Here is a 23,660-nt window from a genome sequence, read left to right on the forward strand (position 1 = left end):
ATTAATATTTCCATCAATTTAGCCAATGTTATCTAAAAGTTTGGATAATTTTACATTATATATATATATTTGTAGGAAGTGGATGTTTGACCCTCGGCCGGTTGACTGCCTACGCCCATAAAAGCCAACATAGGGCTCTTGCTTTTTTCCCTCCCTAATGGACCCCTAAAAAGCGATTAATCATAGCCAAAAGGGCCCAATTAAGTTGTTTTATATGTAAAGAAATTATAATAAAAAAGTATTTGAATCATAAATTTAATTACAAATAATGCACCCACAAAAGATCACCAATATGTGGGTATCAAAGCCATCTGCTTTTTTAAATATTGACCACTATTTTTTGCTTAGTCTAAACCAGGTTTGAAGAGATTGAAAAGTGGGAGAGGGGTAGCTGAAGTCATATACCATATCTGATCTTTTATGTTAAATCACATAAATAGTATTATTGTTTTTCAATTTCAAAAATTTGTATCCAAATTGCTAACCATTAGCTACCGACACCACTCCATTCATGCTTCTATCATTTAGTATCGTGAAGGTAACTCTAACATGCACGAATCATCACTTACACACAAAAAGAAAGAAAATAAAAATCCCCATGAATCTCTTCACTTAATTATTGTAAGTTGGAACCCTTTTGAATCACTTTGTTAAAAGGGTTTAGAGGAGGGGTAGTTGAATAGTTTATCGCTTTTCTTTCATCTTTGTTTGTTCTTTTGGAGTTGCGTTTTGTTCTCCGTTTATGGGAAAGATTTCTATATATAATATTTCCTCTTTTTATTCTCTCAATCATTTTTTTTTAAGAAAGGATAGTGAACAATAATAATATAAAAACATGACGTACAAACAAGAAATTAATCATTATAAACTAATGCATAAATGTCATTTTTACATAATAATCTTAAAAACAAAGGGAAGGGCAAATTGACAGTAACCATAACGCTAGAATAATTTAGAAACAAACTAAAGATGCATCAACTTAATCAAATAGTTGAAATTTGCATCCTAACCTTGCCATCATCAAATCAATCTGATGACAAACACTAATCAATTTAAAAAAAAAAAACTGTCAAAAGCTCCAAGAGACTCATTTCGTTAGTGACGCACAAATGGTCAAGTCTCAAATGACCTATTCTCATCATCATCATCTCAAATCTATCATTATGATAATGCCCAATTAAAAATTAAAAATAAAATCATATCCACTTTCAAAAAAGATAGACTAGATAAAACAATAATTATAAAAAATATGGATAACCGCAAAATTGTGAACAAAATCGAGATAATGTGGATTGAAATTAAAAACAAAATACAACTATGAAAAAGAAAACGTTAAAGAGACCGCAGCCAACACCCAACAACCAAAACACCGCGGTGGCTAAAGCGAAAATTTAATTTGAAAATATTGAGGGGCTAATATATTTTTACAAGAGGAAAAGATACATTTATTCTTTCAATGATTAAAATTAAAATTATTGAAAGACTTTTATATATATATATATATATATATATATATAAAACTAGCCATAAGCTAAAATATGTATACATAACTCAAAGTAGTTCATAATTTATTGAGGGTAATTAAGAAATTATATTTTGAAATAGATGCATAGGATATTGGAAGTGAAATCTGATGCAGAAGCAGCTTTTGTGAAATGAAACTTGGAAGATAATGAAATTGGGAAATATGGAAAAGTTTACAACTCACAAGCAAAGGAAAGGGAAAGAAAAATACCATCTTTTTTTTCTTCTTCTTTTTTCTCTCTTTCAATAAAGATGAAAAGCTTTGAAGGAGAAGATGATGGGGAAAAAGGATTAAAAAATAAAGGAGGGGAGAGAGGGATTTGAACAAAAAGTATAGACAGAGAAACAAAGATTTATAAACAACAAATCATCAGGGGCAAAGTTGGAAAATTTTTTTAGGGGGGCCGGATGAAATTTTAATTTTTTATAGTTTATATTTTTATAATTTGTAAAGGATTAAATTGAATTTTTATAATTTTAGGAGGGCCAAAGTATAATTTTACCTTTACTAATTTAAAATTTTTTAAAAATTTCAACGGTTTAAAATGAAATTTTCCATTTTAGGGGGGGCCGGGGCCTATGCCAGCCTCCCTAGCTACGCCCCTGCAACTCAGCAAGGCGAGGAAAGAAAAAAAAAAGTAAGGCATCAGCAATGGCAAAGGCATTGGGCAATGCATGATGCCCATAGTGTGTGTCTGAGTCTCACAGAGAGGGACTCAGAGTCTTTCTCTCTCACTCCCATCAACTTTTGGAGTGATGTGAAATATTGTGGGGACTCTTCAAATATCGCTCTCTCTAAGGGAATGTCAATTTAATCTTATTTAATTCTTTATACATATGAGCTTTATTAAGTAATGAGTCCTTTTAAGTATTTTTTAATAAATTTAATTAATATATTAAATGTAATCATTGATATTTTTATATTATCATTTTAAAAATATTTATTAACTAAAATCGTGTATATATATATATAGAAAGTAAACAAAAGCACTAACAGAATGATTTTGTTTTCTTACTATATTAAAAATTAATAAATATAAAAAAGAAATTCATATTAATTTTGTCATTAAACATGTTCATAATTATATAAATCCTTTTAACTTAGATTTAAAAAGTAATTAAGTATGATAACAGTTTTGACTGTGCGGGAATTTGAATATCATTGACAATATAAGTCTTTGGTGGTGCGGGAGCATCGGATATCATCGACACTTTGATGCTTTAGTTGTATGGGAGACTCGATCACCACAAGACCTTGCCTAAGCCACTAAGGGGCACGAAGGAGGGTGATAAAAAAAGTGTCTTGTTTCAGACAATTTAATATCTATTAGTAGCAGTTTTATAAAAGATCGTAATTAAGCTCTTTAGGGGTAGTGGTCTGCTGCCCCTCAATGACCCCCCACACCGAGGGGTGAGTCCCTTACTCCCATGGGGGCAGGTATGATTGCCATGTATGGGTCATGGTGGCAAGTAGATCATCGGCCTTGGAAGTAGGGGAATGGTTACGCCGAAAGGTTAAGTTCATTCCCACAGTAATGTTGCCAAAGACTCTAGAATTAAGTTACCTATTTTGAATAAAGATCTCTTGAGATGACTTATGTAGAGCTTAAGTATTTGAGCTTGGGCTAGCCATGCCTCTTATATTTGGGGCGCATTGTGTGTCCCAAGTCTATTATTTTAAAGAATTTGTATAAATTATTAAAAGACATAAATCCCAGTATAAGAATATGTGTTGTTTGTTAAAAATAGTCAATGAAATTTATTTTCAATTAATTAGTGACATAAATTCAATTAAAATCTTTATATATAATTGTAGGGAGATAATGATAATAAATTTGATTATTGAATTTGAATTAATGATTATTATAAGTAATTGTATGTTTGTATATTGTGGGAGGGAGAAGGTAAAAGAAAGGGGATTGAGCTCTAAATTTTTGAACCACACCTCACAATAATCTTGACACAGATTATTGGCTTATCCAACAACACAAATCATTTAGCATTATATCAATTATTTGTTGAGTTCAAACTCCATCAATTAATTCATTCCAAAGAAACATGTCAGATGATAAATAAATTAATTAATTTTATTTTATTTTATGATGATTTTTAATTTCAATTTACATCATTTATATATGGTAAATCAATAAGTTTTATTTTGCAACATATTATTGCTTCATGAAGATGACACACCTATCACATTCCTCTTCATATTTTCCTATTCTTTTCCCTCCTTCCGGTTTATCATCATAAATATTAAAATATAAATTTTTATTTAACACATAAATATTCACATGCAACTTTGATTATGATTCATTTGTACATTTTAAAAATATAAAAATATCAATTTATTTTTATATTATGCAATATGTAAATATAAAATTGAATCAAATTAATATTTTAAATATAAAAGTAGACAAAATTAAATTTACATATAAAAGAATTTTTGGGCATGGCTTAGATTTTATGATTTCAATTTTTTTTGGTAAACTAGCCAACAAAATTGAATTTTAAATACCGGTAGTTTAATTCAAATATAACAAAGAATACAGGCACAAAGAAAAAAAGGAATAGTATAGTGGGGGGAAGAGAAGAAATGAATGAAAACGGCAGCTTTTAAGAGGACAGTGCCATTATAAAGGAACGGAAGGGGATTGCCGATATTCCTTTTTCAATCTTTACATAAATTATCATAATAGAATTTTACCACCTTCTTTATCTTTTAATACCTATTTCATTTCCAATTAATTTTGTTTCAAATGGATTAAAATATGTTTTTCAAAAAGTAGTTGTGAGATAGAATAGAATATCTTTAAAATATTAAAAAGAAAATCTGTGTTTAAATTTTTTAAAGAATTATATTTAAATATATATTTAATTTTAAAAAATTAAAAATTAAATTGGAGTGAAATATATATTTAATTTTAAACAATTATATTTAAATATACAGGTGGTTGAAATTTTCAGAATTATAGAAGTGGACAGAAAATGCGGAGCGATAATGAATCTAATATGGATCTGTTTCTGTTCCATTCTATTACCATTTCTATATTTGATGTATCAATAATATTATTTATGAATGAGATGATTATATATTAAAATTTTCTCTATCTTTTTTTTTTTTACACAGATATATAATAGTTTACTACATCAATATCTCAATTGTGGAAAGGGGGAGGGGGAGGCCCCTCACACTTGGGAAATTCCCAGTGAGTCTTGTTAGTCTTCACTAAAATCATAGCTATAAATATAGTCTGATCTGATCATCTCTGTGTCACAAAGGACGACATCTCTATCTGAACAAGACCTCATTCAACCACACAAAAACCCATTAATGGCAGTGAAAAAAGGTGCAATCCCACCAGCATCGGGTAGGCCAAACTTCAAAAACATAATTTCATGTCTAAGATTCTAAACAAAAGAATTTTAAAAAAATATTACAGCCGACATATCATGTATATAGTTTATATTCTAACGATATAATAAAATATATTATTAAGTTCAGACAAAACTTATATATAAAGATTTTTTTTTCTTTTTAAATGTGACTGTACGAAGTAGTAATATTTTAGGGGGCAAGTTAAGTACTTTTTGAGATGACCAATCACAATACAAAGAGACACACAAAAAAAAAAAAAAAATTAAGTTAAGGTGTCCCAAGCATGTCATCGATGAAAGAATTTAAAAGGATATATGATATATTCCAGTGGAAATGTTTGTCGAAAATTATAATATTTTGGGACACTGTATTAATGCTGAATTTATAAATAGAAGATAACAATAGAAGCAATAGATATATATATAAAGGGGCTTTGAACATGTGGAGATGAGAGGCAGCTAAGAGAGCATGGTGTTATCATTTCTCTCCTCAGACCTTTGCTGAAAGTCTTGGGATTGAAGGCAGGGATCTTAATCATGGCTTTGAGGAAGTATTAATCATCTGCCTGTAATTGCAGTGAGTGCAATAAAGCTTTATTTATATGTATATAAATAAAAGTGAGGGGGAGTGAGTTTCTTTTAAGCAAAATCTTGTATTGAGGGATAGCTGCAAAAAAAGTTTGGATGAAAAGAAGAATAAATAATTAAAGTCAAGAGAGAGGGTGGGGGATTGTTGAAGCTCCTCTCTTTCTCTCTCTTTCTTTATTTCTTTTAAAGATGGAAACTTGAAATAGTAAAGAGGAAAAAAAAAAAAAAAACTGAGAAAAGTTGCTTAGATAAAAGCAAAGGAGGTGGTGTGTGTATATGTGGGTGTCACCTTAAACTGTTTTCTTTGATTAGCGTGAGAGATTCCTGGAAACTATCTGTGTAGTAACTAAAATTTTAATTACTCAACCTTGGGATTTTCAAGCCCCTTTTCTTCTTTTGGCTCTCTTTTAATTATCATCATGGAGCCTGAAAATGCCCATCACCAACACCACCTTCAAGACCAGCTTCTTGGGTCTTCTTCTTCTTCTTCTTTACCTATCTCACCTTGTTATGGAGTTTCAAGCACCCATTCTTGGACCCCAACTACTGTTTTGTAAGTTAAACCTTCTCTCTCTGGTTAAGCTTTCTACATATATGTTTGTCTCTTCATACTTCACAGGCCATTATGAATTTACTTTAACTCCGGAATCTATCGCCCTTTTTTCTTTTTTCTGATTTGATGTGCATCAATCACAATTATGTTGTTTTAAATTTTACTTATTTATCATTTGTTTGTTTTTTCAGGAGAATATTTTCTTTTTATTGCATTGTTTTTGGATTCCTAAAACTTGTCGGTTCACCAAGTACAGTGCATCAGATACTGCTCTCTCCCTCACTAATTGCTTCCCTTCCATTTTTTTTATTTTTGGGCAGGAACTCCAGTGAGTTCAATCCGAGTTGTAATGGGGATATCTTACATTCCAGGCTGAAAAATGACATGTTAGTATCACCTCAAAACAGTTCCATGATCCAAGACTGGACTAACAACGAAGGGAGCTTCACTACCCATTCTTGCCATGGCCTACACCTTCCTAAAATAAAGGACGAGCTTTCAGAATCTATCACTAGATTTACTGATATCCTAAGCGACAGTACCTCCAGCGTCATAGATTCTCACCACCTGCCTCCTCCAAACTACTTGAAAAATAATGAGCAAAGGGATTTGAGTGACCTCAGCCAGAAACTATTGCTCAAGACAATATCTTCTGGTTTCCCAATGTTTTCTACAGGACCGGAATTTTACTCAACTACCCAGAATTGTTCCATCCCTAGGAATAGCTTTCTACCTAGTAGAGGGAGTTTCAGCCAGATTTATCCTAGTATAAATATTTCGAGTTTGAACCAAGCTTCTTCTTCCCCCAATATCCCAAGCTCCTTCGACATGAATATGGAGGCCTTGGATCTCTTAAATCCAGCAAGGTTTAGCAGAAGCAGTAGATTTAGCTACCCTTCGGAAGATCATGATAATCTTGGTATATACAAAGAGATCAGCCCTTCTTTTGGTCTTCATCACCACCATAATCTGCAACAGTCAAGTCAGAGGCCAGTAGCTTATACCCCTAGTAAAGTAAGTGCTCTCTTTTCTTTCTTGTAGCAGCATTCATTTCTACCACAAACCATACCTCAAGTACAAAACATTATTGTTTTCTAACACTGCACTGTCATGGCTCTGATTTATATATATGTATATATGTATGACACTGCATGTTATGTTACCTCCCCACCCTTTCATGCATTGAACTCAAAAATCAAATATAAGATCAACTAGTGCTAAGCATCTTATAATCCTATGTAAAAGTATAGTTGGAATCTCTATAATACTATCTAATACTCCATTAAATAACACAATAATGAGAAGAATATGAATAATTAGTGGAGCACTTTCTTAAATGATGCTAAGGTAAGAAAAGATTAGAAAGTTGAAAACCTTTTTTCATAAGTAAGAATATTATCTTGTTCAAAACTATGCCCACTAAAAGAAAACATATATGGGCACCTTCAGCTTTAATCGTTGTAGTATGCATATATCTTTACCAGAACTTTATGGCTTTATTATTTTTTCTTTTTTAAAACTTCTTTTTTATGATCATTCAACTGATCTTTACTCTTTGCACTCCATGAAAGACATCACCCTTCCCCACTGAAATAACAGAGGCAAAGAGACCCAGCATTTTACCAGAAACAAAGCCAGCAGCACCGACAACAACTACAGCCAAGAAATCTCGTTTGGAGTCACGCGCTTCATGCCCTCCCTTTAAGGTGCCCTAAGGAACATTAAACTAGACCTGATTCTTAATTTCCACGTTTTACAACCTTGTATCATGTTTGGGTTTGCATCAAACAGGTTAGGAAAGAGAAACTGGGAGACAGAATTGCAGCTCTACAACAACTGGTAGCTCCTTTTGGCAAGGTAAAAGAGGAAAGAAACACAATAATAAACAACCACCAGTAGCTGCTATGCCGATAGAGAAAAGAAAAAGGAAAACAGAAGATTAATGAGAGAGATTAATTAATTTATTAGTAATAATCAGTCTTAGATTTAATTAATTAGTGGGTAATTGATGGAAAATGACGAGGTTACTTTTTTTTTTTATTGCATGCGGTGGTGGTGGTGGGGAGGATACCGCAGACAGATACAGCGTCCGTACTAATGGAGGCTATTGGATACATCAAATTCCTTCAAAATCAAGTCGAGGTACTATATATATATATATCAATATCACTTCTCAAACATTCTCCTTGATTTTTGCGATTTCTTACGTTATATATTCATTTTACTATTCCTATTCTCTGACATATCTTTAAAATATTATTTCCACCTCAATATGAGACCCATTGGAAACTGCCACTTATGGGGGCTACTGCAACCCCCAACTTGTTACCTTCTCTAGAAGTTAACCCTAAATTAATCAGGCAAAACTAGCTGCTAGCTAGGGTTCTTTATAGGGTTTTATTCTATGGGTATATAGAGTTCAATTTAAAACTCAATATTAGCCATTGTTGATTTCCCAAGAAGTTCTCAGCCTAGCTAGCTGGAGAGAAAGAGAGAGCTCAACATTGGCTTTCTTTGGAATGAGTTTAAGAAATCAAAGACTTAGTCATATCCCGTTAGAATCAATCTTGGTGTTTGGATTTTCCATGTAAACATGATCAGTTTACGTATGAATATGTGTGTATATACCGAATAATTACCGTATTTGTTTTCGACAGACACTGAGCGTTCCGTATATGAAGTTATCTCGCAATAAAACATCCAAATCCAGACAAGGGGTAAGGAAAAACATATCTACGGAGGCCAACGGAAACAATAACTTTGTCACGTCATTTTAAGGGACAATGGGTATTCAAATCATTTCAATTACTGTAACTTTTGAAAATTTTGTGCTGATGTTTAGGGTTCAACGATGGAGGACGAAAGTGAAGAAGATGAAGCAAGGCCGGATCTCAGAAGCCGAGGTCTATGTCTAGTTCCATTGTCGTGCATGTCTTACATGACTAGTGACAGCGGTGGGGGCGGCATTTGGCCGCCGCCCCCCAACTTCACCGGATGAAGTTAGAAAACAACTGCCGCTAGCTGGTTTGGAAGCGAGAAGAGATATTAAATCTTGGGATATATATATATATATATATACATAGTATATATATATATTATGATAAAAAAAATACTGATTAGGTTTTAATCCCGTATGTTAGGAGGAATAATAAGTGCTGCTAGCATTGGTTTCAATGGAACAAATTTGGTCATCTTGTTTAAATTACTATCTTACAAGACGGACCAAGCTTGATCCATTAACAACATTAATTCTTGTACTTTTTTAAATTTAATTTATAGTTTGTACCCTTTAGAAGAGCTTCCTCCACATTGTGTTTTTATCAATAATTAATTTCAATACTTAATTAGTTTGTTTGCCTAACACACATTCCTTTAATATCTATAAGACTTAAAATTCATTTAAAATACTTTAAAAATAATAATTTAAAAACAAGGTTTTATTTTATAAGAAAGAAAGTAAATATTGAAAAGGAAATATTTTGCTGATTTTATCTTAATTTAATCAATATTATTACGAATATAACAAGAATATAAATTTGAATGTACGTAAATATATAATATAAAAGGAGGATAAGTAATTTAAACATTGGATATAAAAAAAAAAGGTAAATTTTCCAATGTTTCTTTCGTACGCCACTTATTAGGTAAACTATATGGTATAAATTTTCTTACACTTTACGTTATAGGTATGAAAACCAATGTAATGGAATGATAAAAGGATTTGTGTTTAAGTTTTCAATTGATAATTTCTACCCTATTCTTTATAAGAGAAAAAGATTGAGATGGTATTACGGATTAAAATCATATTAACTTAATTGAAGAAAATAAAATAACTATTTTTAAAAATAAAACTTATATGTTAATATTAATAAGATTATATATGTATTTTATTTTATTTGAGAAAGCGATTTAAAAAAAAAACACTTATTATGTCTCATACAGTTTTATCAATAACCATATGTTAACTTCTCTCTAGTTATTCTAAAAGCTACCCAGTGTCCAATAATATTTAAAAATCTAAAAAAAGGGCTGCTAATTATTTTTAAAAAATAAAAAATTTCAATTAAATAAAAATTATTTTCTCATCCACCAAAACCAAAGAATAGGTGTTTATTAATTGGGCTGGGGTAGAGTGTATTGTAGTTTGCCCGAAATGGGCCTAAAATTAAGTATTAAAATCAAAATCTGAACCCAATCCCAATTTTAGCTTTGGAAAAAAAGAAACAAAAGCAAACTTTGTAGACGGAACAAAATCAACCAGCTGGTAACATTTTCTTTCGCGCATATTCAACAATGTCAATGATCAATCTCATACACGTGTGTCTTTGCTTTATCTACACAATTTTTTTTATTAAAAATAAACAGATGGGTGCGATGTGCAAAAGGAGATGAAGTTGGAAGAAAATACATGTTGAACCCTCCACCGCAACAGCTTCCATTTATATAATATTCGTTGGTGCAATTTAAGACAAACACACCTAAATGTTTTATTTTAAAACAAAATCCTCCATCAAGTAATTAGGATTTATATAGAATAACCCATCATACATATAATTTCAATCTCCATGCTTCCCATGTTTTTCCGACCACAGACAGAACAGCTCTATGTTTCAGATTTCATCAAATTCATTACTTAACTATTGCTAAATTTAATACTTGTGTAGTATTTGATTGGCATTACCTTTAGGGGAATGTAACTTTATCTATGTTTAAACCTGTTTTTCTTCCTGAAAAATATTATAAAATTAAAGATAAATAAAAAAGTTTTATAAATAAATTTTTTATATATCCTAGATTATTATTTATTATAACTACTGTTGTTATATTTGAAATTTGAATAAGATTACATTAATTTTATTTTATTTTTCTAATAAAAATGAATTAAAATATACATGCGTCAACCAAGTCAGTTCGAATCTCAAAAATTCATTCTCCCTCTCCCTCTTGTATTATCGGTTTTTAATGAAAAATGGCAGATGATGTCGATTTTACCCTCCCGTCTTATCCACTTCCCTTCAAAAGGAATTAGATATTTTGAGGAAGAGATCAGGAATTTGTTAGATAGCCTTATCCACATCGTTCGAGAGAATTAGTATACAGGTGGCGATCACGTAGAATCTTGAAATTTTCGGCCGCCGGCATCGTTGATCTGTTACAACTTAAAAACGTCGCTATGAGGCTCGGGCCTCGGTTCAGCCGTTTTTGTCGTTCTATCCCAAATCTCATTTCTACCCTTCCATCAACCACAATACCACCAAAAATGTTTAACATAAATACCAAATGAAATTTTAATAATTAGAAAAAATCTATATAATTCAAGAATACTAGATTAACGACAAAAGAAGAATCCATGCCTTCTTCTTATTTGTAAAAGAAAAAAAAAATGTAAATATACAATGTGAATGTTCTAAATTGTTGATTTTTTTTTGTTTATTTAGTGAAAGTTCGTAGGGAAGTGGATAGTTATTTTAAATTTTAATTTTCTAGGATAAGTTTTAAAATATTATTTTATATTATCATCTTTAAAAATTATCTGATTTGATATTGGATTAAAGATTATCTTTTATATTTTTATACATAATATAGAAAATATAAATCAAAGTAAGCTTAATATATTCTCGTATTTTATATTTATAGAATTAGACATATTTTATTCAAAATTAAACAGTAATTTTCAAATTAATATTTTTCTTAATTTTTAAAATTGTGTATAATTATCATCAACAAACACTGTAAAATTGCTAATAATTTTATTTTATATTTACTATCAAAGCAAATAATTTTTATATTGAAAAGGAAAACTAAAATAAAAATAAAAATCCAAATTATCGAATCACACAGAACAGAAGGGATACAAGCGTAATTTGTGAAAAGAGTTTTTTTTTTTTTTTTGGTGAATTTTTTTCCTTTTTCTTTTGAGATAAGCGAAAAGAGTTTCGGATGTTGATAAAGGGCTTAGATTCAATGCCGTAGGGAGGGGGCGGTGTTTTAATAATATCCAAAAGAAGAAAGAAAAAGAAAATCTCATTTATATTTTTGTCCATCTCTCATTTGCTTACTCTATAAACTCTTTTCTCTTTCCATCTTTCATTCTCCGATTTTCATTCTATTTATTTCTTTTTCGAAGAATTTAGATCTTCGAAAAGCTTATTCATATTCCACATTCTAATCAATCAGGACCGTCCTTCAACTTCCGAAGATTCTCCTGCTTCGCAATACTCTTTGTTCTGATCGTTGATCGGCTTTTGATTCTTTGATCTTTGTATAGTTAATATAGTTGCCTGTTTTGGAAACCTTTCCAGGTGTAAAATTTTATCTATCGAATTTCACTTTAATTTATGCTTTAATTCTATCATGACTAGTTTTTGAATCGTAGGATCATCCATCCTTTTTAAATATAGAAGATTTCTTTATTGTTTTAGTTTTTAAATTTAGAGCTCTAACTCAGAAAACTAAAATGAACCGTAGAATTCATTTGAATGCTTTTTAATCAGTACACTTCAAGTTATGAATACAAGACATCTGACATTTAGTTTTTTTTTTAAAATTGTGGGTGTAGGTAGTGATCGGAGAAAGATGGTTTCGTTGCAAGGACCGGTGATTTGCCCTTCCGTTCACAGCAAACAGGTTGGGGTTGACACGCTGATGATGAACAGGCCTTCTCCTTGGGCGAGGTTGCTTAGAAGTGATATATGGGGACGTACAAGAGTGATTGATGAAAGGAAGTCTCATAAACTGAAAATACGATATTGCAAGACCATTGTGCACTGTAGTTTCAGTTCATCTTCAGATGGGAGTGGAAGCATGGCTGAGAGTTTCAATGAGAAGGATGAAGATTATGTTAATTCCACTGTGGTTGAAGCTGGTATGTGCATTCTCATTAAGCCTGTGATTGTTGGTTGGTTGGTTGATAGCTGCTGCCTTTTAATTTCGAAATTAACTTGTGCCTTTTATAGAATTGATGCTATGTCGTGGTAATGATTGGCTGATATATTTCATAACTGTTTCATGTAGATCATGTCAAGAGCGGACCTGATGGATTTATGATTAAAATGAGGGATGGTAGGCATTTAAGATGTATTCAAAACAATCCGCAAGCTGGAAATCTGCCAGATTATGCACCGCATCCTGCGATTGTTCTGAAGATGGAAGATGGGACTGGTCTTCTTCTCCCAATCATTGTTTGTATGTTATCTTACATGATCTTAGTCTTTTTTGGATCCATTCATTACCTTCCCAATCATAATTGATATGGATTGTGGTTTTGAATGCAGTGGAGATGCCCAGTGTGTTGCTCATGGCAGCAATGAGCAATGTCCAAATTGTATGATATCATTTTCACTTCCGCGTTGAGTTTTATTTGGATTTCTCACTCGGTTTTGTTTTGAATATGAATGCTAACATATGTTTTGGCTATTATCTCCAGCCTAGACCTACAATGTATCAAGTTGTTAAGGACATGATTGAAAAGATGGGCTACTCGGTATGACTTCTTTTCCTGTCCGAATTCCCTTATTTCAACCAATTTTATTTTTATTATGATAAATGCCTCATTCTTCTGCAGGTAAAGCTTGTCAGAGTTACAAAAAGGGTGCATGAGGCCTATTTTGCTCAGTTGTACCTAACAAAGGTATGTATGTACTTAAGCGTGGAACATATGATTGCTCTCTTGCTTACTGAAACTTTTAACTCGGGGGTAGTCTTCACTGACTCATTTTTGGTGTTGTCACAGGTGGGTGATGAAACAGAGTCTGTTAGTTTTGACCTTCGGCCTTCTGATGCTATCAACATTGCTGTGAGATGCAAGGTAAACTTTATATGTTAGTCTCTTGTATGATTTTTGGACTGGATCGAATGTTTATGCCAGTTTCATGATTAACAATACTTGAAGTGTATGCTAGGACTTGTTAGATTTTTCCCTCTACAGTAGTGTATAACCTTGGAAAATTGGTTTTTGTATTGTTATCGATCTGATTGCGGGAATGCTGTATCCACTGTACAGATTATAGAAGCATTCATATGCTTTCTCATTGACCTCGGGCTGCTTTTCCCCTTCCTTTCTTTTGGTTTTCTTGTCCACCTAAACTAGATATTGTTATGTGAAATATTGTTTACATAAAGTATTATGTGCCCTTTTTTTTGTTTACTTTCTGGACTGATTACACTCTCCATAAGAATGTGAAAGCCTTTTGGAACGATGACCTTTGAACCATACCTGACCTGCTATGCAGGTTCCTATACAAGTGAATAAGTACTTGGCATATAGTGATGGAATGCGAGTGATTGAATCAGGGAAGCTGTCCGTACAGTCCACAGCTTCAGATGTTTTACCACATGCCGAGCTGGACCAGTTAGTCTTGGAATCCCTTTGGAGATTGCATTTGCTTTCTTTACTGATAGAATTAGATTCATTAAAAATTGCATGAGATTCTTGTTTCTCAATGCGGCTTACCTTAATTAATTTTCCAGGCCAAGTGGTCAGCCTTGTCTCGATTCAGAGGAGTTCAAAATTGTCGGCGACTTAAATGAGGCTATTTCTCAGGAACGCTACAAGGATGCTGGTAGTCTCCCTCTGTCTTTCTCAGACATTGCATTGCTGTTTAACATAGGCTTAAGCCATTTGTCTTTTGTCCAATAGAATATCTATCTAATTATGATTAAAAAGAAGACTGGAGTGTAATTATGTTAGGTCAAGCTGAGCTTAATTAGAATTGTAGCATCGCTTGGACCTTCCTCCTCATTTGTCAGCTTTTTTTTTTTTTTCTGTTAATTATCATTAATATGTTTATTATGATTCTGATGCTCTCTGACAGCTGATTTGAGAGACAAACTTGATAAGTTCCGGGCAGCAAGGAACTTGAGGAAATTCACGTGACAGGTGATGTTTATAATATGTGAATCTTTAAGGGGCTTTAGTGAATTGTGTGGTAGTGTCTCCTGTATCATATCTGCCTATCTGTTTATTTATTTATTTTAACAAAACTTGTAATAATTTGTTGCAGTTGTTTATGCTGGAGTTTTCAAGTGTAAATAGCAGTTATTGTTGAAGCTGACATCTATTGATCCGGCGGCAAGCAATTGTTTCTCATCCTTTTTTATTAATTCATATCAATTTATATGGAATAGGAAAGTCCCGTGGATATATATGTATATAAATAATTTTTGTACAGATATAGTTAGAATATTGGTAACAATTATTATTATTATTATTATTATTATTATTATATGTTAAAGCACTTTGGTTTATGATGACGCTTAACAAAATATGTTTCTTGTTTCACCTGCTACCATTAAATTCAATTTTAAATTAGTGATATAATAAAGCCGAGTTGTTTAATATTAATGAACTAACAAGAAATATATATATTGTTTTCGATTTTTTACTGTCTTGAATATTTGAATTTATTTTCTTTATAATTTAATTTAATTTTATAATATTATTAGTAGTTTTAAATTGATAATTAAATTAATTTTTTTAGAAGTACTGATTTTTTTATCTTTCAATATTCGAGTTGTATACAAATTAAGAATACTATATATATATGCGATCAATTAAAAGTAAATTTATAAAATACACAATATAAATAATATATTTTACTGTTAAAACTTTATAAAATATTAAAATTAAAATATATTAATAAAAATACAATCTTAGTTTGGGGTAGAGATGTTTATGAGTCGGATTGGGTATGGTTTAGATAAAATTTTAAGCCTATTTATTAGGTTAGGGTTTGGTCTAAAAATAGACTTAAAATTTACTCAAGTTTAGTCGGATAAAAATGTTAAAATTTGGATTCAGTTATATTAAATTTTTATATTATTTTTAAATATAATAAATAAAAATAATAAAATAAATATTTCTAACAAATTGAAAATAAATTAAAAATATGTATACTTAAATAACACAAAGATAGGTGTAACTTAATAAGCAAATATATATAAAATAATAACAAAATTAATAATAAAATAAGAGTTATGCAATAACAATATAATAATGAAAAAAAAAAGGTAAAATGCAAAAAAAAAGTAAGAAAATAGCTTTTTTTTTCAGTCTAGGTTAAACTTAGACAAAAAGTTTTATTTAAAGTCTGGTCCATCTTTTAAACGAATTTTATTTTTTATCTAAACCTATTTTTTATTTATGTTTTTACTCAAATTTTTCTATTTTTTAGGTGGGTCTTCAGGCTAAGTAGGTCTAGCTAGAGGGCCTAGAATAAATTTTTTCGTTTAAACTCTTTAAAATTTTTAAAATTTTAAATTAATAAAAATAAATTTTATTTTAATCTTTCTAAAAATAAATTTTAATTTAATTTTAAAAATTATAAAATATAATTTATTGAGAATAGTAAAAGTTTACTATAATAAAATTACTATTTAAATTTTACTCCACTAAAAATATTTTTAGCTTCGCCCTGAGAAAAAGCAACTAAAAGTTTTATACGACATTGATATGATTGTTTTAACTGTAAATATATCCTGCCCTACACTTAAAACATGAGAGAGAATAAAACATTTAAAGGCACCGACAGAAACTCGTTATCCGTCAGCAAATTCCCGCGAACAATATCTACTCACTGCAGCAGTCAACACTACGAGTTTACTTTTCAAACGGAGAGAAAGTGGGAACCCCGCCCCCCATCTGGGCCCCTTTCCTGTTTGACGTTTGCTCCGCCGATGATTAATATATAAATAATATTTTCACCTTTTAGTTTTTTGCGATGTATTTATGTATTAATTTATCCCTCTTTTGTTTGTTTTGTCCGTCTAAACCTGAGCAGCCACGTCATTCCTGAAGATCGATTTCTTCGAACTGCCGTTTCCTTTTTAGATCCCACTGGTAAAATCTTCAGTTCCTTCGCTACTCCCATTGATTTCGGTTCCCTTTCTAAATAATCGTATCCACGTTCTGGATCGTGTGTGGCACTTTTCCACGAGACTGATCCTTCAAACATGTCCGGCCCGCTCGATCGTTTCGCAAGGCCTTGTGAGTGGAACTTTTCTGCTGCCAAGTCTATGCTTCATGCTTTTTAGTTTTTTTTTTCTTTGATCGTTACTTGCTGCATCGTTTGAACTAATAATATTTCTGAATATCGATGAAATTGTTGTAGGTTTTGAAGGTATTGTTTGTAATGATGAAAGGAAAGACAGGAAATCGGATTTCGAAGTCTCTGAAGATGACAGGAGGACAAGAATCGGGAATTTAAAGAAGAAAGCGATAAAGGCATCGAGTAAGTTTAAACGTTCTCTTAAGAAGAAGAGTAGTAGGAGGAAAAGTGGTCTCTCTGTTTCGATTAAGGACTTTCGTGATATCGAGGAGTTGCAGACTGTTGATGCTTTCCGTCAGGCATTAATAGCCGAGCAGTTGCTTCCTGCTAGGCATGACGATTATCATATGCTACTGAGGTACGTTTGAAATCCACTATGCTTTTTATGTAGGATTGCTTCAACGATTTTTACCGATGCAAAATTGGTTTATTTGTACTGTGCTCGGTGGTTTTCTTGCAGATTCTTGAAAGCAAGGAAGTTCGACATCGAAAAAACAACGCACATGTGGGATAATATGATCCAATGGAGGAAAGACTTTGGTACTGATACTATTTTGGAGGTGATCCCATCTTATTGCAGGAATGCTCTTACTTCCTTACTGCATTAGATATTTGCTTCTGTCCTTAGTTTCAAGGACATGTATAACTTTTTTTCCAAGTTGTTTATTCACTTGTTGCCTGGTTTTATGTAGAGAAATACTGACCTTTTTTTTTAAAAAAAAAAATGTTATTATGATTTAACCAGGGTTTTGAGTTCAGTGAGTTGGATGAAGTGTTGAAGTACTACCCTCAAGGTTATCATGGGGTGGATAAGGAAGGAAGACCGGTTTACATTGAATTGCTAGGAAAAGTTGAACCTGACAAGCTCATGCGAGTCACAACTTTGGAACGATATGTAAGATACCATGTGCAGGAATTTGAGAAGTGTTTTGCTATTAAGTTTCCGGCTTGCTCCATTGCTGCGAAGAGACACATAGATTCAAGTACAACTATTTTGGATGTTCAAGGCATGGTATGTTTTATGTTGCTTCTTATATTTTAGGGTCCGGATCCTGCCATCATCTTATGATGGCCTAACAAGAGTCTATCACAGTATTTGCATGTTGATCACTTCCAGTCATTTTTGTTCTCAGGGATATAAAAACTTTACCAAGACTGCACAAGATCTTGTGAGGCGGCTGCAGAAGATTGATGGTGATAACTACCCTGAGGTAGCATGTTCGTCCTATTGCTGATCTGCTCAGATATTTTGTAAATATAGCTTGTGTTTTCAGCATTGATAGAAATTTGTCAGGAATGTTTATTATGATTGCCCCTCTACAGACTCTTTACCGTATGTTCATCATTAACGCTGGTCCGGGTTTTAAAATGGGCCTGAAAGCTGTCAAATCTTTTCTTGATTCTAAAACAGCTAGTAAGATCAATGTAAGTTCAAAATCTTTGTATAATTTGGTTTTTTATTAGAGTTGAAGTATGGACTCTCTGTTACTGGAAGTTACCTCATTTTTTAAATTTCTCTCAGGTTCTGGGTAGCAACTACCAGAATAAGTTGCTTGAAATTATTGAAGCAAGGTAATAAAATGTTTTTGGTTGCTGATATGTGGGTTAATTCACATTTAGTTGTGCTGGAAAGTAAAGGGTTTTTATATATTGAACTTGGTTAGTGAGTTGCCGCAATGTCTTGGAGGTAGCTGCATTTGTTCTGACCAGGGAGGTTGTATGAGATCAGACAAAGGTCCCTGGAAAGACCCCAACATATTAAAGGTGTAATATGCACTATGTGAATAAATTTGGGTTATTTTCCAATCTCCTTCATTTTCATTGTTATCCCATACATGTTTTAAGCAATATGAATGCTATCTTAATTTAGATGATTGCCAGTGGGGAAGCACTATTTCCCAGACAGATTGTGACAGTTTCAAACAGTGAGGGAAGGGTAATTGCCTATGATAAGCCATGTTATCCTTTGGTACGGTTCACTATTTTTCTTTTGCAGTGCATATTATACCTTCTCAGCTTTGTATTTTACTTTGTTAGAATTTAATCAAATATTCTCTAATTTTTATTTCTGCATTAAATGTTCACCCTGAATCAGATAAAGAGTAGTGACACATCTGCTGCTGAGTCAGGATCTGAAGTGGAAGAACTTGCTTCCCCTAAGAAAACTAGAAGCTATTTACATCCAATATTGGCTCCCGTTAGTGAAGAGGTAGATACTTGCAAATTGCTATGACAGATTTAAGTGGCATAAAAGGATTTCGTTCGTTACATGCTAGATTCACAGTTTAAAACACCACCTAATACCAGAATAGTCTTTCTTCTATTCAAGAGTGAGTATATAGGTGGATGCTTTGCTCACTGTATAAAATAACATGGTAACACCCTAAGAAGTGGAACTGCACTTTCAGTGTCAGACTATAAATTCTTCAATCTTGAAGTTGTAACAATATACCATGATATTTGTATAGGCTAGAATGGCTGGCAAGGTGATCTGTGGTGGTGGTTTGTCTGAGTATGGTGAGTATGTTCCCATGATTGACAAGGTTGTAGATTTGGAATGTGAGAAACAAGTGTCGCGTCAGACTCTATATACTTCTGAAGGTTAGCAAAATGAGCTACGTTAAAAGGTGTTTTATTTATTCATCTTTTCTTTTTTCTTTTTTAATTCAATGAAGCCTACTATCTTTAATTGCAGGGACTCCTCTGCTGCTGGAAAGGCAAACTCCAAAAGGAATCTATGGTCGTATCATTGCTATAGTTGTTCCCTTCTTGACTTTTTTAACATTTATCCGAACAATGGCATTGAATCTGATGAAAAAGAAGAGTTCAACTGATTTAACATGTAGCATTCCTGAGCAGCATATTGAACCAACGTACAAGGAGGAAACTCGTCCACCTTCTCCTGCTCCAAGGTTTACTGAGGCAGACGTCCTGTCATCTGTTGTAAGAAGGCTGGGTGCTCTAGAAGAGAAGATTGAGATGCTGCAATCAAAACGATTTGAGATGCCTCATGAGAAAGAGGAGTTGTTGAAAGCTGCTATGTATCGTGTGGAAATGCTAGAAGCAGAACTAATTGCTACAAAGAAGGTAACCATTCTATGCTTCCAGCTCCGAGTATAGATTATCTCTTCCATGCCGCGTTCTTAGGTTGTTACTTGTGAGTAGCCTTAAGAAGCATTTCAAGCCTGTCTTGATCTTTGTCCCAAACTGTTCTACTCCTTTATTAAATGACCGGAGCCTGATGTAAGAGAAGGCTACAGTGGTACAGCACCGTTTGTTATTTGATATAAGGATTCCGTAATGATGCGTGTTTTCTTGTTTCTTGACGACTGTTGTTTACATGAGCAGGCTCTCCATGAAGCTATAATTCGGCAGGACGAACTCCTTGAACGCATACAAAGTGAAGTAGTAGTCAAACCTGGGGTAAGTCAAAGATAATTAAATTCAACCGTGCATATGATTAAATTTTCATTAGTTAGATAAATGATTTGTACGTTTGCATGCATGATGCAGAGAAGGAAGCTGTTTTGCTGGTGCAAATGAGAATGAGATGTGTGTACGGAAAAGAATCGATCAAATGTTCAATAACAAGTATTCATGCATATTGAAGATGGATAGAAAGCTTTGTTGGGGTGATATATCAGATTATCAGAGTCGAAGGGAAAAGCGGTGTAAATAAAAACACCTAACAGAAGCGTGTAACAGTGTCATTCGGACCGGCTGGTTTTGCAGTGGTGAATGGATATTTTTTTGTTGGGTTAGTGCACACTTTAATGTAGTATAAAATGTTGTTTTGTTTTGTAATACAAATATTTGTGTTATATCTTTTTGTTCATTGTGTTTATGCTATATATACATATCAGGTTTAAAGAATTATTTATTAACATATTAATAATTTATGCTACATAAATAATGCATTTATTTTATTTATATTAAAATATATTATATTAAAATGTTAATCACTGTTAGTAAAATTGATTAAGGTGTTAAAAAATTGTAATAAATAATTACCTTTTTGTGTAAATAATATTATATTTGTGTAATAGTTTTCCTTTTTTCTAAAGAAAGCCAAAAAGAAAGTAAATCGTTGGTGAATAAATTATCAATAAATGAAAAAAGGGTCAATAATATTTGCTGGACTCCCTCCCTGACCGTCGGTGTTTCAAACAGAAGCAGAGCAACTGTTTTGGTCGGACTCTTTTGGTGGTTTGTTCCGATGTTCAAAGATTGTGGGTATTGGATCTCGTTTTCTTCTCAATGTTGACGCGTCTGCAGAGTAACAAACTTTTCTCCAAGGTTTGTATAGTTAAATGGGGTTTCCTTTCTACACTTTCGCTTGCGTCGTATTATCTGACTTATTGTTCTCGCGATCTGCGTTTTTATTTTTAGGTTCTTCTGAGTCGTTACAAAAACGGGTTTCCCAATCTTATCTCTGGGTCTCAATTTTTAAGAGGTTTTAACGAGATTACAAAGCATAGGTTTTCTGTAATGTCGGGTGAAAATCTAAGAAGCCTATCTAACAGTGCTTCCCCGAGGAATTACCGAGTCGTAGTGGCTGCAACTCGTGAAATGGGGATAGGGAAAGATGGCAAGTTGCCATGGAGATTGCCTTCTGATCTCAAATTCTTCAAGGAACTTACAGTGACAACATCAGATCCTGAGAAGAAGAATGCTGTAGTAATGGGTAGAAAAACCTGGGAGAGTATTCCACTTGAGTTTAGACCTTTACCCGGTCGCCTGAATGTTGTCCTTACTCGTTCCCAGAGTTCTGATATTACAACTGGAGAAAATGTTGTAATATGTGGGAGCATTCCATCAGCTTTGGAACTATTAGCCGAGGTTCCTTATTGTTTTGCAATAGAGAAGGTGTTTGTCATTGGCGGTGGCCAGATATTCAGGTAGATTTTTTAGTAAAAGTTGTTGAATTTCATTGCATATTTGTTGGGGAAAGATAATGTTTTGATGTTTTACAATGCAGGGAAACACTCAATGCTTCAGGTTGCGAAGCCATTCACATTACTGAAATTGGGACAAGCATTGAATGCGATACCTTCATTCCTTCAATTGACTCGTCTTGTTTCCAGCTGTGGTACTCTTCGAAGCCATTGGAAGAAAATAATGTCCGGTTTTCATTTGCAACTTATGTTCGTGTTAGATCTAGGACAACTGATAATTATGAGGTAAAAGACTTGAGTTTCTTGCCCAGGATGATTGTTGAGAGACGAGATGAATGAGTCAATTAGTAAATAATACTGAGACTTGTTCATGAAACTATCTCAAGTGACAAGCAAGACCCTTGACTGGTTAGATACAGAATTCATTTGCCTAGGTAGTCTTAAACCTTGGTTCTCTATGACTCTACTGCTCTTTGCCTTACATTTTATTGTTGTTGCTGATGTTTAAATGTAAATATGAGCATCATCCCCAGTCCACGTTGTGATTTTGTACAATGTAAGTCTATCTTTGCAGATCTTTTCATCTTCTTATATAACTAAGGTATTTACTTATGTTGTTGCTGTACCTTAGGTTGGTTCTTCTTTATCGATTTCATTCTTTTTTTTTGTACAAAGATTATCCTATCCATAGGGAATGCAGATTTTGGTGATCAATGAGCAAAAGAAAAGACTGTGCATCTTTGAGCCATTGGGTTTTTAGGATGATTGTAAAGAGAAATAGAAAGATTCACTGCCCTGTTTTTAGCATTCAATTATATAAGCAATGTCAATGGTTGTCTTGTTGCATATACAATTACATTTTACATAAATATTGTACAAATGTTTGAGCAGCAAAATGGCTTTAAGATAATCGCACCTCACTCAAAAGAGAATTGCAGGAACTGTTGTGCTTTACTTGCATCAAACACATTCAATTATATGAATCTAGTTTATTTTAGTATATTGCCTGGCTGAGGAGTGAAGGGACGGTTTTGGGGTTGTGCAGATTTGTTTTTTTTTTTTATGTTTTTTCTTCTTGCGGTTTGAGCAATCACAATTTAGGCCTTCAAAAGCAATATTGCCTTTGAATGGAAAACCCTTCTTTTTTTTTTTTTTTTGGGGGGGGGGGGGTTTAGGGAGGGGCTCTGCCACCTTTCAAGGCCGAAGAGGTAATCCATTATCTCAATAAAAGCCCATAACGATGAAAAAGCTAAAAGCAAGGCAGCCCAATGATCTGTTATTGAAGCCTGGTAATGATAAAACTCTCAACTTGGGAAAGGGTAATTAAAGTAATCATTCTCATGCGAAATAAATAATGAAAATAGTCGGGAATGGTAGGTAGAAGCAAGGAAGCAACATTAATAATAATAGCCACCTAAAATGTTGCAAAATCTTTTCTCTATTAAAAGGAAATGGATCAAATGTGTTGATATCATCCAATTAAAATAGACAATTTTCATAGATTAATATTTATTAAACACATTTCAATTTGTATGAAAATTGACCATTCTATTATTGGCTATGAGGATACATTTTGTGATTATACAAATAATCCAACTATCACGTCTGTTCTAATCCTAATTAAAAAGTCAATATTTGTTGTGATATTACTACTATGGTTTTATTGTTTTTTTAAAT

The 23,660-nt window shown here is 32.7% G+C and overlaps 4 protein-coding genes across 6 annotated transcripts; all 4 read left to right on the top strand.

Annotated features, from left to right (window-relative positions):
* The first annotated feature begins 4,965 nt into the window (after window positions 1–4,965).
* LOC108454844 (transcription factor bHLH110-like) lies at window positions 4,966–9,340 on the top strand. Of its 3 annotated transcripts, none has more exons than XM_053028934.1 (7): window positions 4,966–5,479; window positions 6,364–7,057; window positions 7,615–7,749; window positions 7,835–7,900; window positions 8,120–8,185; window positions 8,701–8,760; window positions 8,886–9,340. In XM_053028934.1, exons 2-7 carry the CDS (start codon window positions 6,428–6,430, stop codon window positions 9,039–9,041), a joined length of 1,113 nt encoding a protein of 370 aa, XP_052884894.1. In that variant the 5' UTR covers window positions 4,966–5,479; window positions 6,364–6,427; the 3' UTR covers window positions 9,042–9,340. The 3 variants fall into 3 exon arrangements, with proteins under 3 accessions (XP_052884894.1, XP_017608933.1, XP_052884893.1); XM_017753444.2 differs by having other exon boundaries at window positions 4,967–6,043; XM_053028933.1 differs by lacking the exon at window positions 4,966–5,479 and having other exon boundaries at window positions 6,113–7,057.
* A 2,626-nt stretch (window positions 9,341–11,966) lies between these two features.
* LOC108454700 (bifunctional nuclease 2) lies at window positions 11,967–15,307 on the top strand. The gene is made up of 11 exons (XM_017753241.2): window positions 11,967–12,345; window positions 12,603–12,908; window positions 13,058–13,228; window positions 13,318–13,367; window positions 13,470–13,526; window positions 13,608–13,673; window positions 13,776–13,850; window positions 14,275–14,393; window positions 14,513–14,604; window positions 14,857–14,921; window positions 15,046–15,307. Exons 2-10 carry the CDS (start codon window positions 12,620–12,622, stop codon window positions 14,916–14,918), a joined length of 981 nt encoding a protein of 326 aa, XP_017608730.1. The 5' UTR covers window positions 11,967–12,345; window positions 12,603–12,619; the 3' UTR covers window positions 14,919–14,921; window positions 15,046–15,307.
* A 1,223-nt stretch (window positions 15,308–16,530) lies between these two features.
* On the top strand, window positions 16,531–20,961 carry LOC108453977 (phosphatidylinositol/phosphatidylcholine transfer protein SFH8). Its single transcript, XM_017752249.2, has 14 exons — window positions 16,531–17,027; window positions 17,152–17,446; window positions 17,549–17,648; window positions 17,834–18,100; window positions 18,222–18,299; window positions 18,412–18,513; window positions 18,611–18,660; window positions 18,753–18,852; window positions 18,959–19,057; window positions 19,184–19,297; window positions 19,557–19,689; window positions 19,784–20,175; window positions 20,437–20,511; window positions 20,602–20,961. The coding sequence occupies exons 1-14, from the start codon at window positions 16,994–16,996 to the stop codon at window positions 20,629–20,631; spliced, it is 1,869 nt and encodes a 622-aa protein (XP_017607738.1). The 5' UTR covers window positions 16,531–16,993; the 3' UTR covers window positions 20,632–20,961.
* Window positions 20,962–21,139: 178 nt separating this feature from the next.
* Window positions 21,140–22,731, top strand: LOC108453978 (bifunctional dihydrofolate reductase-thymidylate synthase-like). Its single transcript, XM_017752250.2, has 3 exons — window positions 21,140–21,384; window positions 21,478–21,986; window positions 22,067–22,731. The coding sequence occupies exons 1-3, from the start codon at window positions 21,346–21,348 to the stop codon at window positions 22,320–22,322; spliced, it is 804 nt and encodes a 267-aa protein (XP_017607739.1). The 5' UTR covers window positions 21,140–21,345; the 3' UTR covers window positions 22,323–22,731.
* The last annotated feature ends 929 nt before the right edge of the window (window positions 22,732–23,660 follow it).

The sequence above is a fragment of the Gossypium arboreum genome, chromosome 5 (genome assembly GCF_025698485.1).
Source record: "Gossypium arboreum isolate Shixiya-1 chromosome 5, ASM2569848v2, whole genome shotgun sequence".
NCBI lineage: Eukaryota > Viridiplantae > Streptophyta > Magnoliopsida > Malvales > Malvaceae > Gossypium > Gossypium arboreum.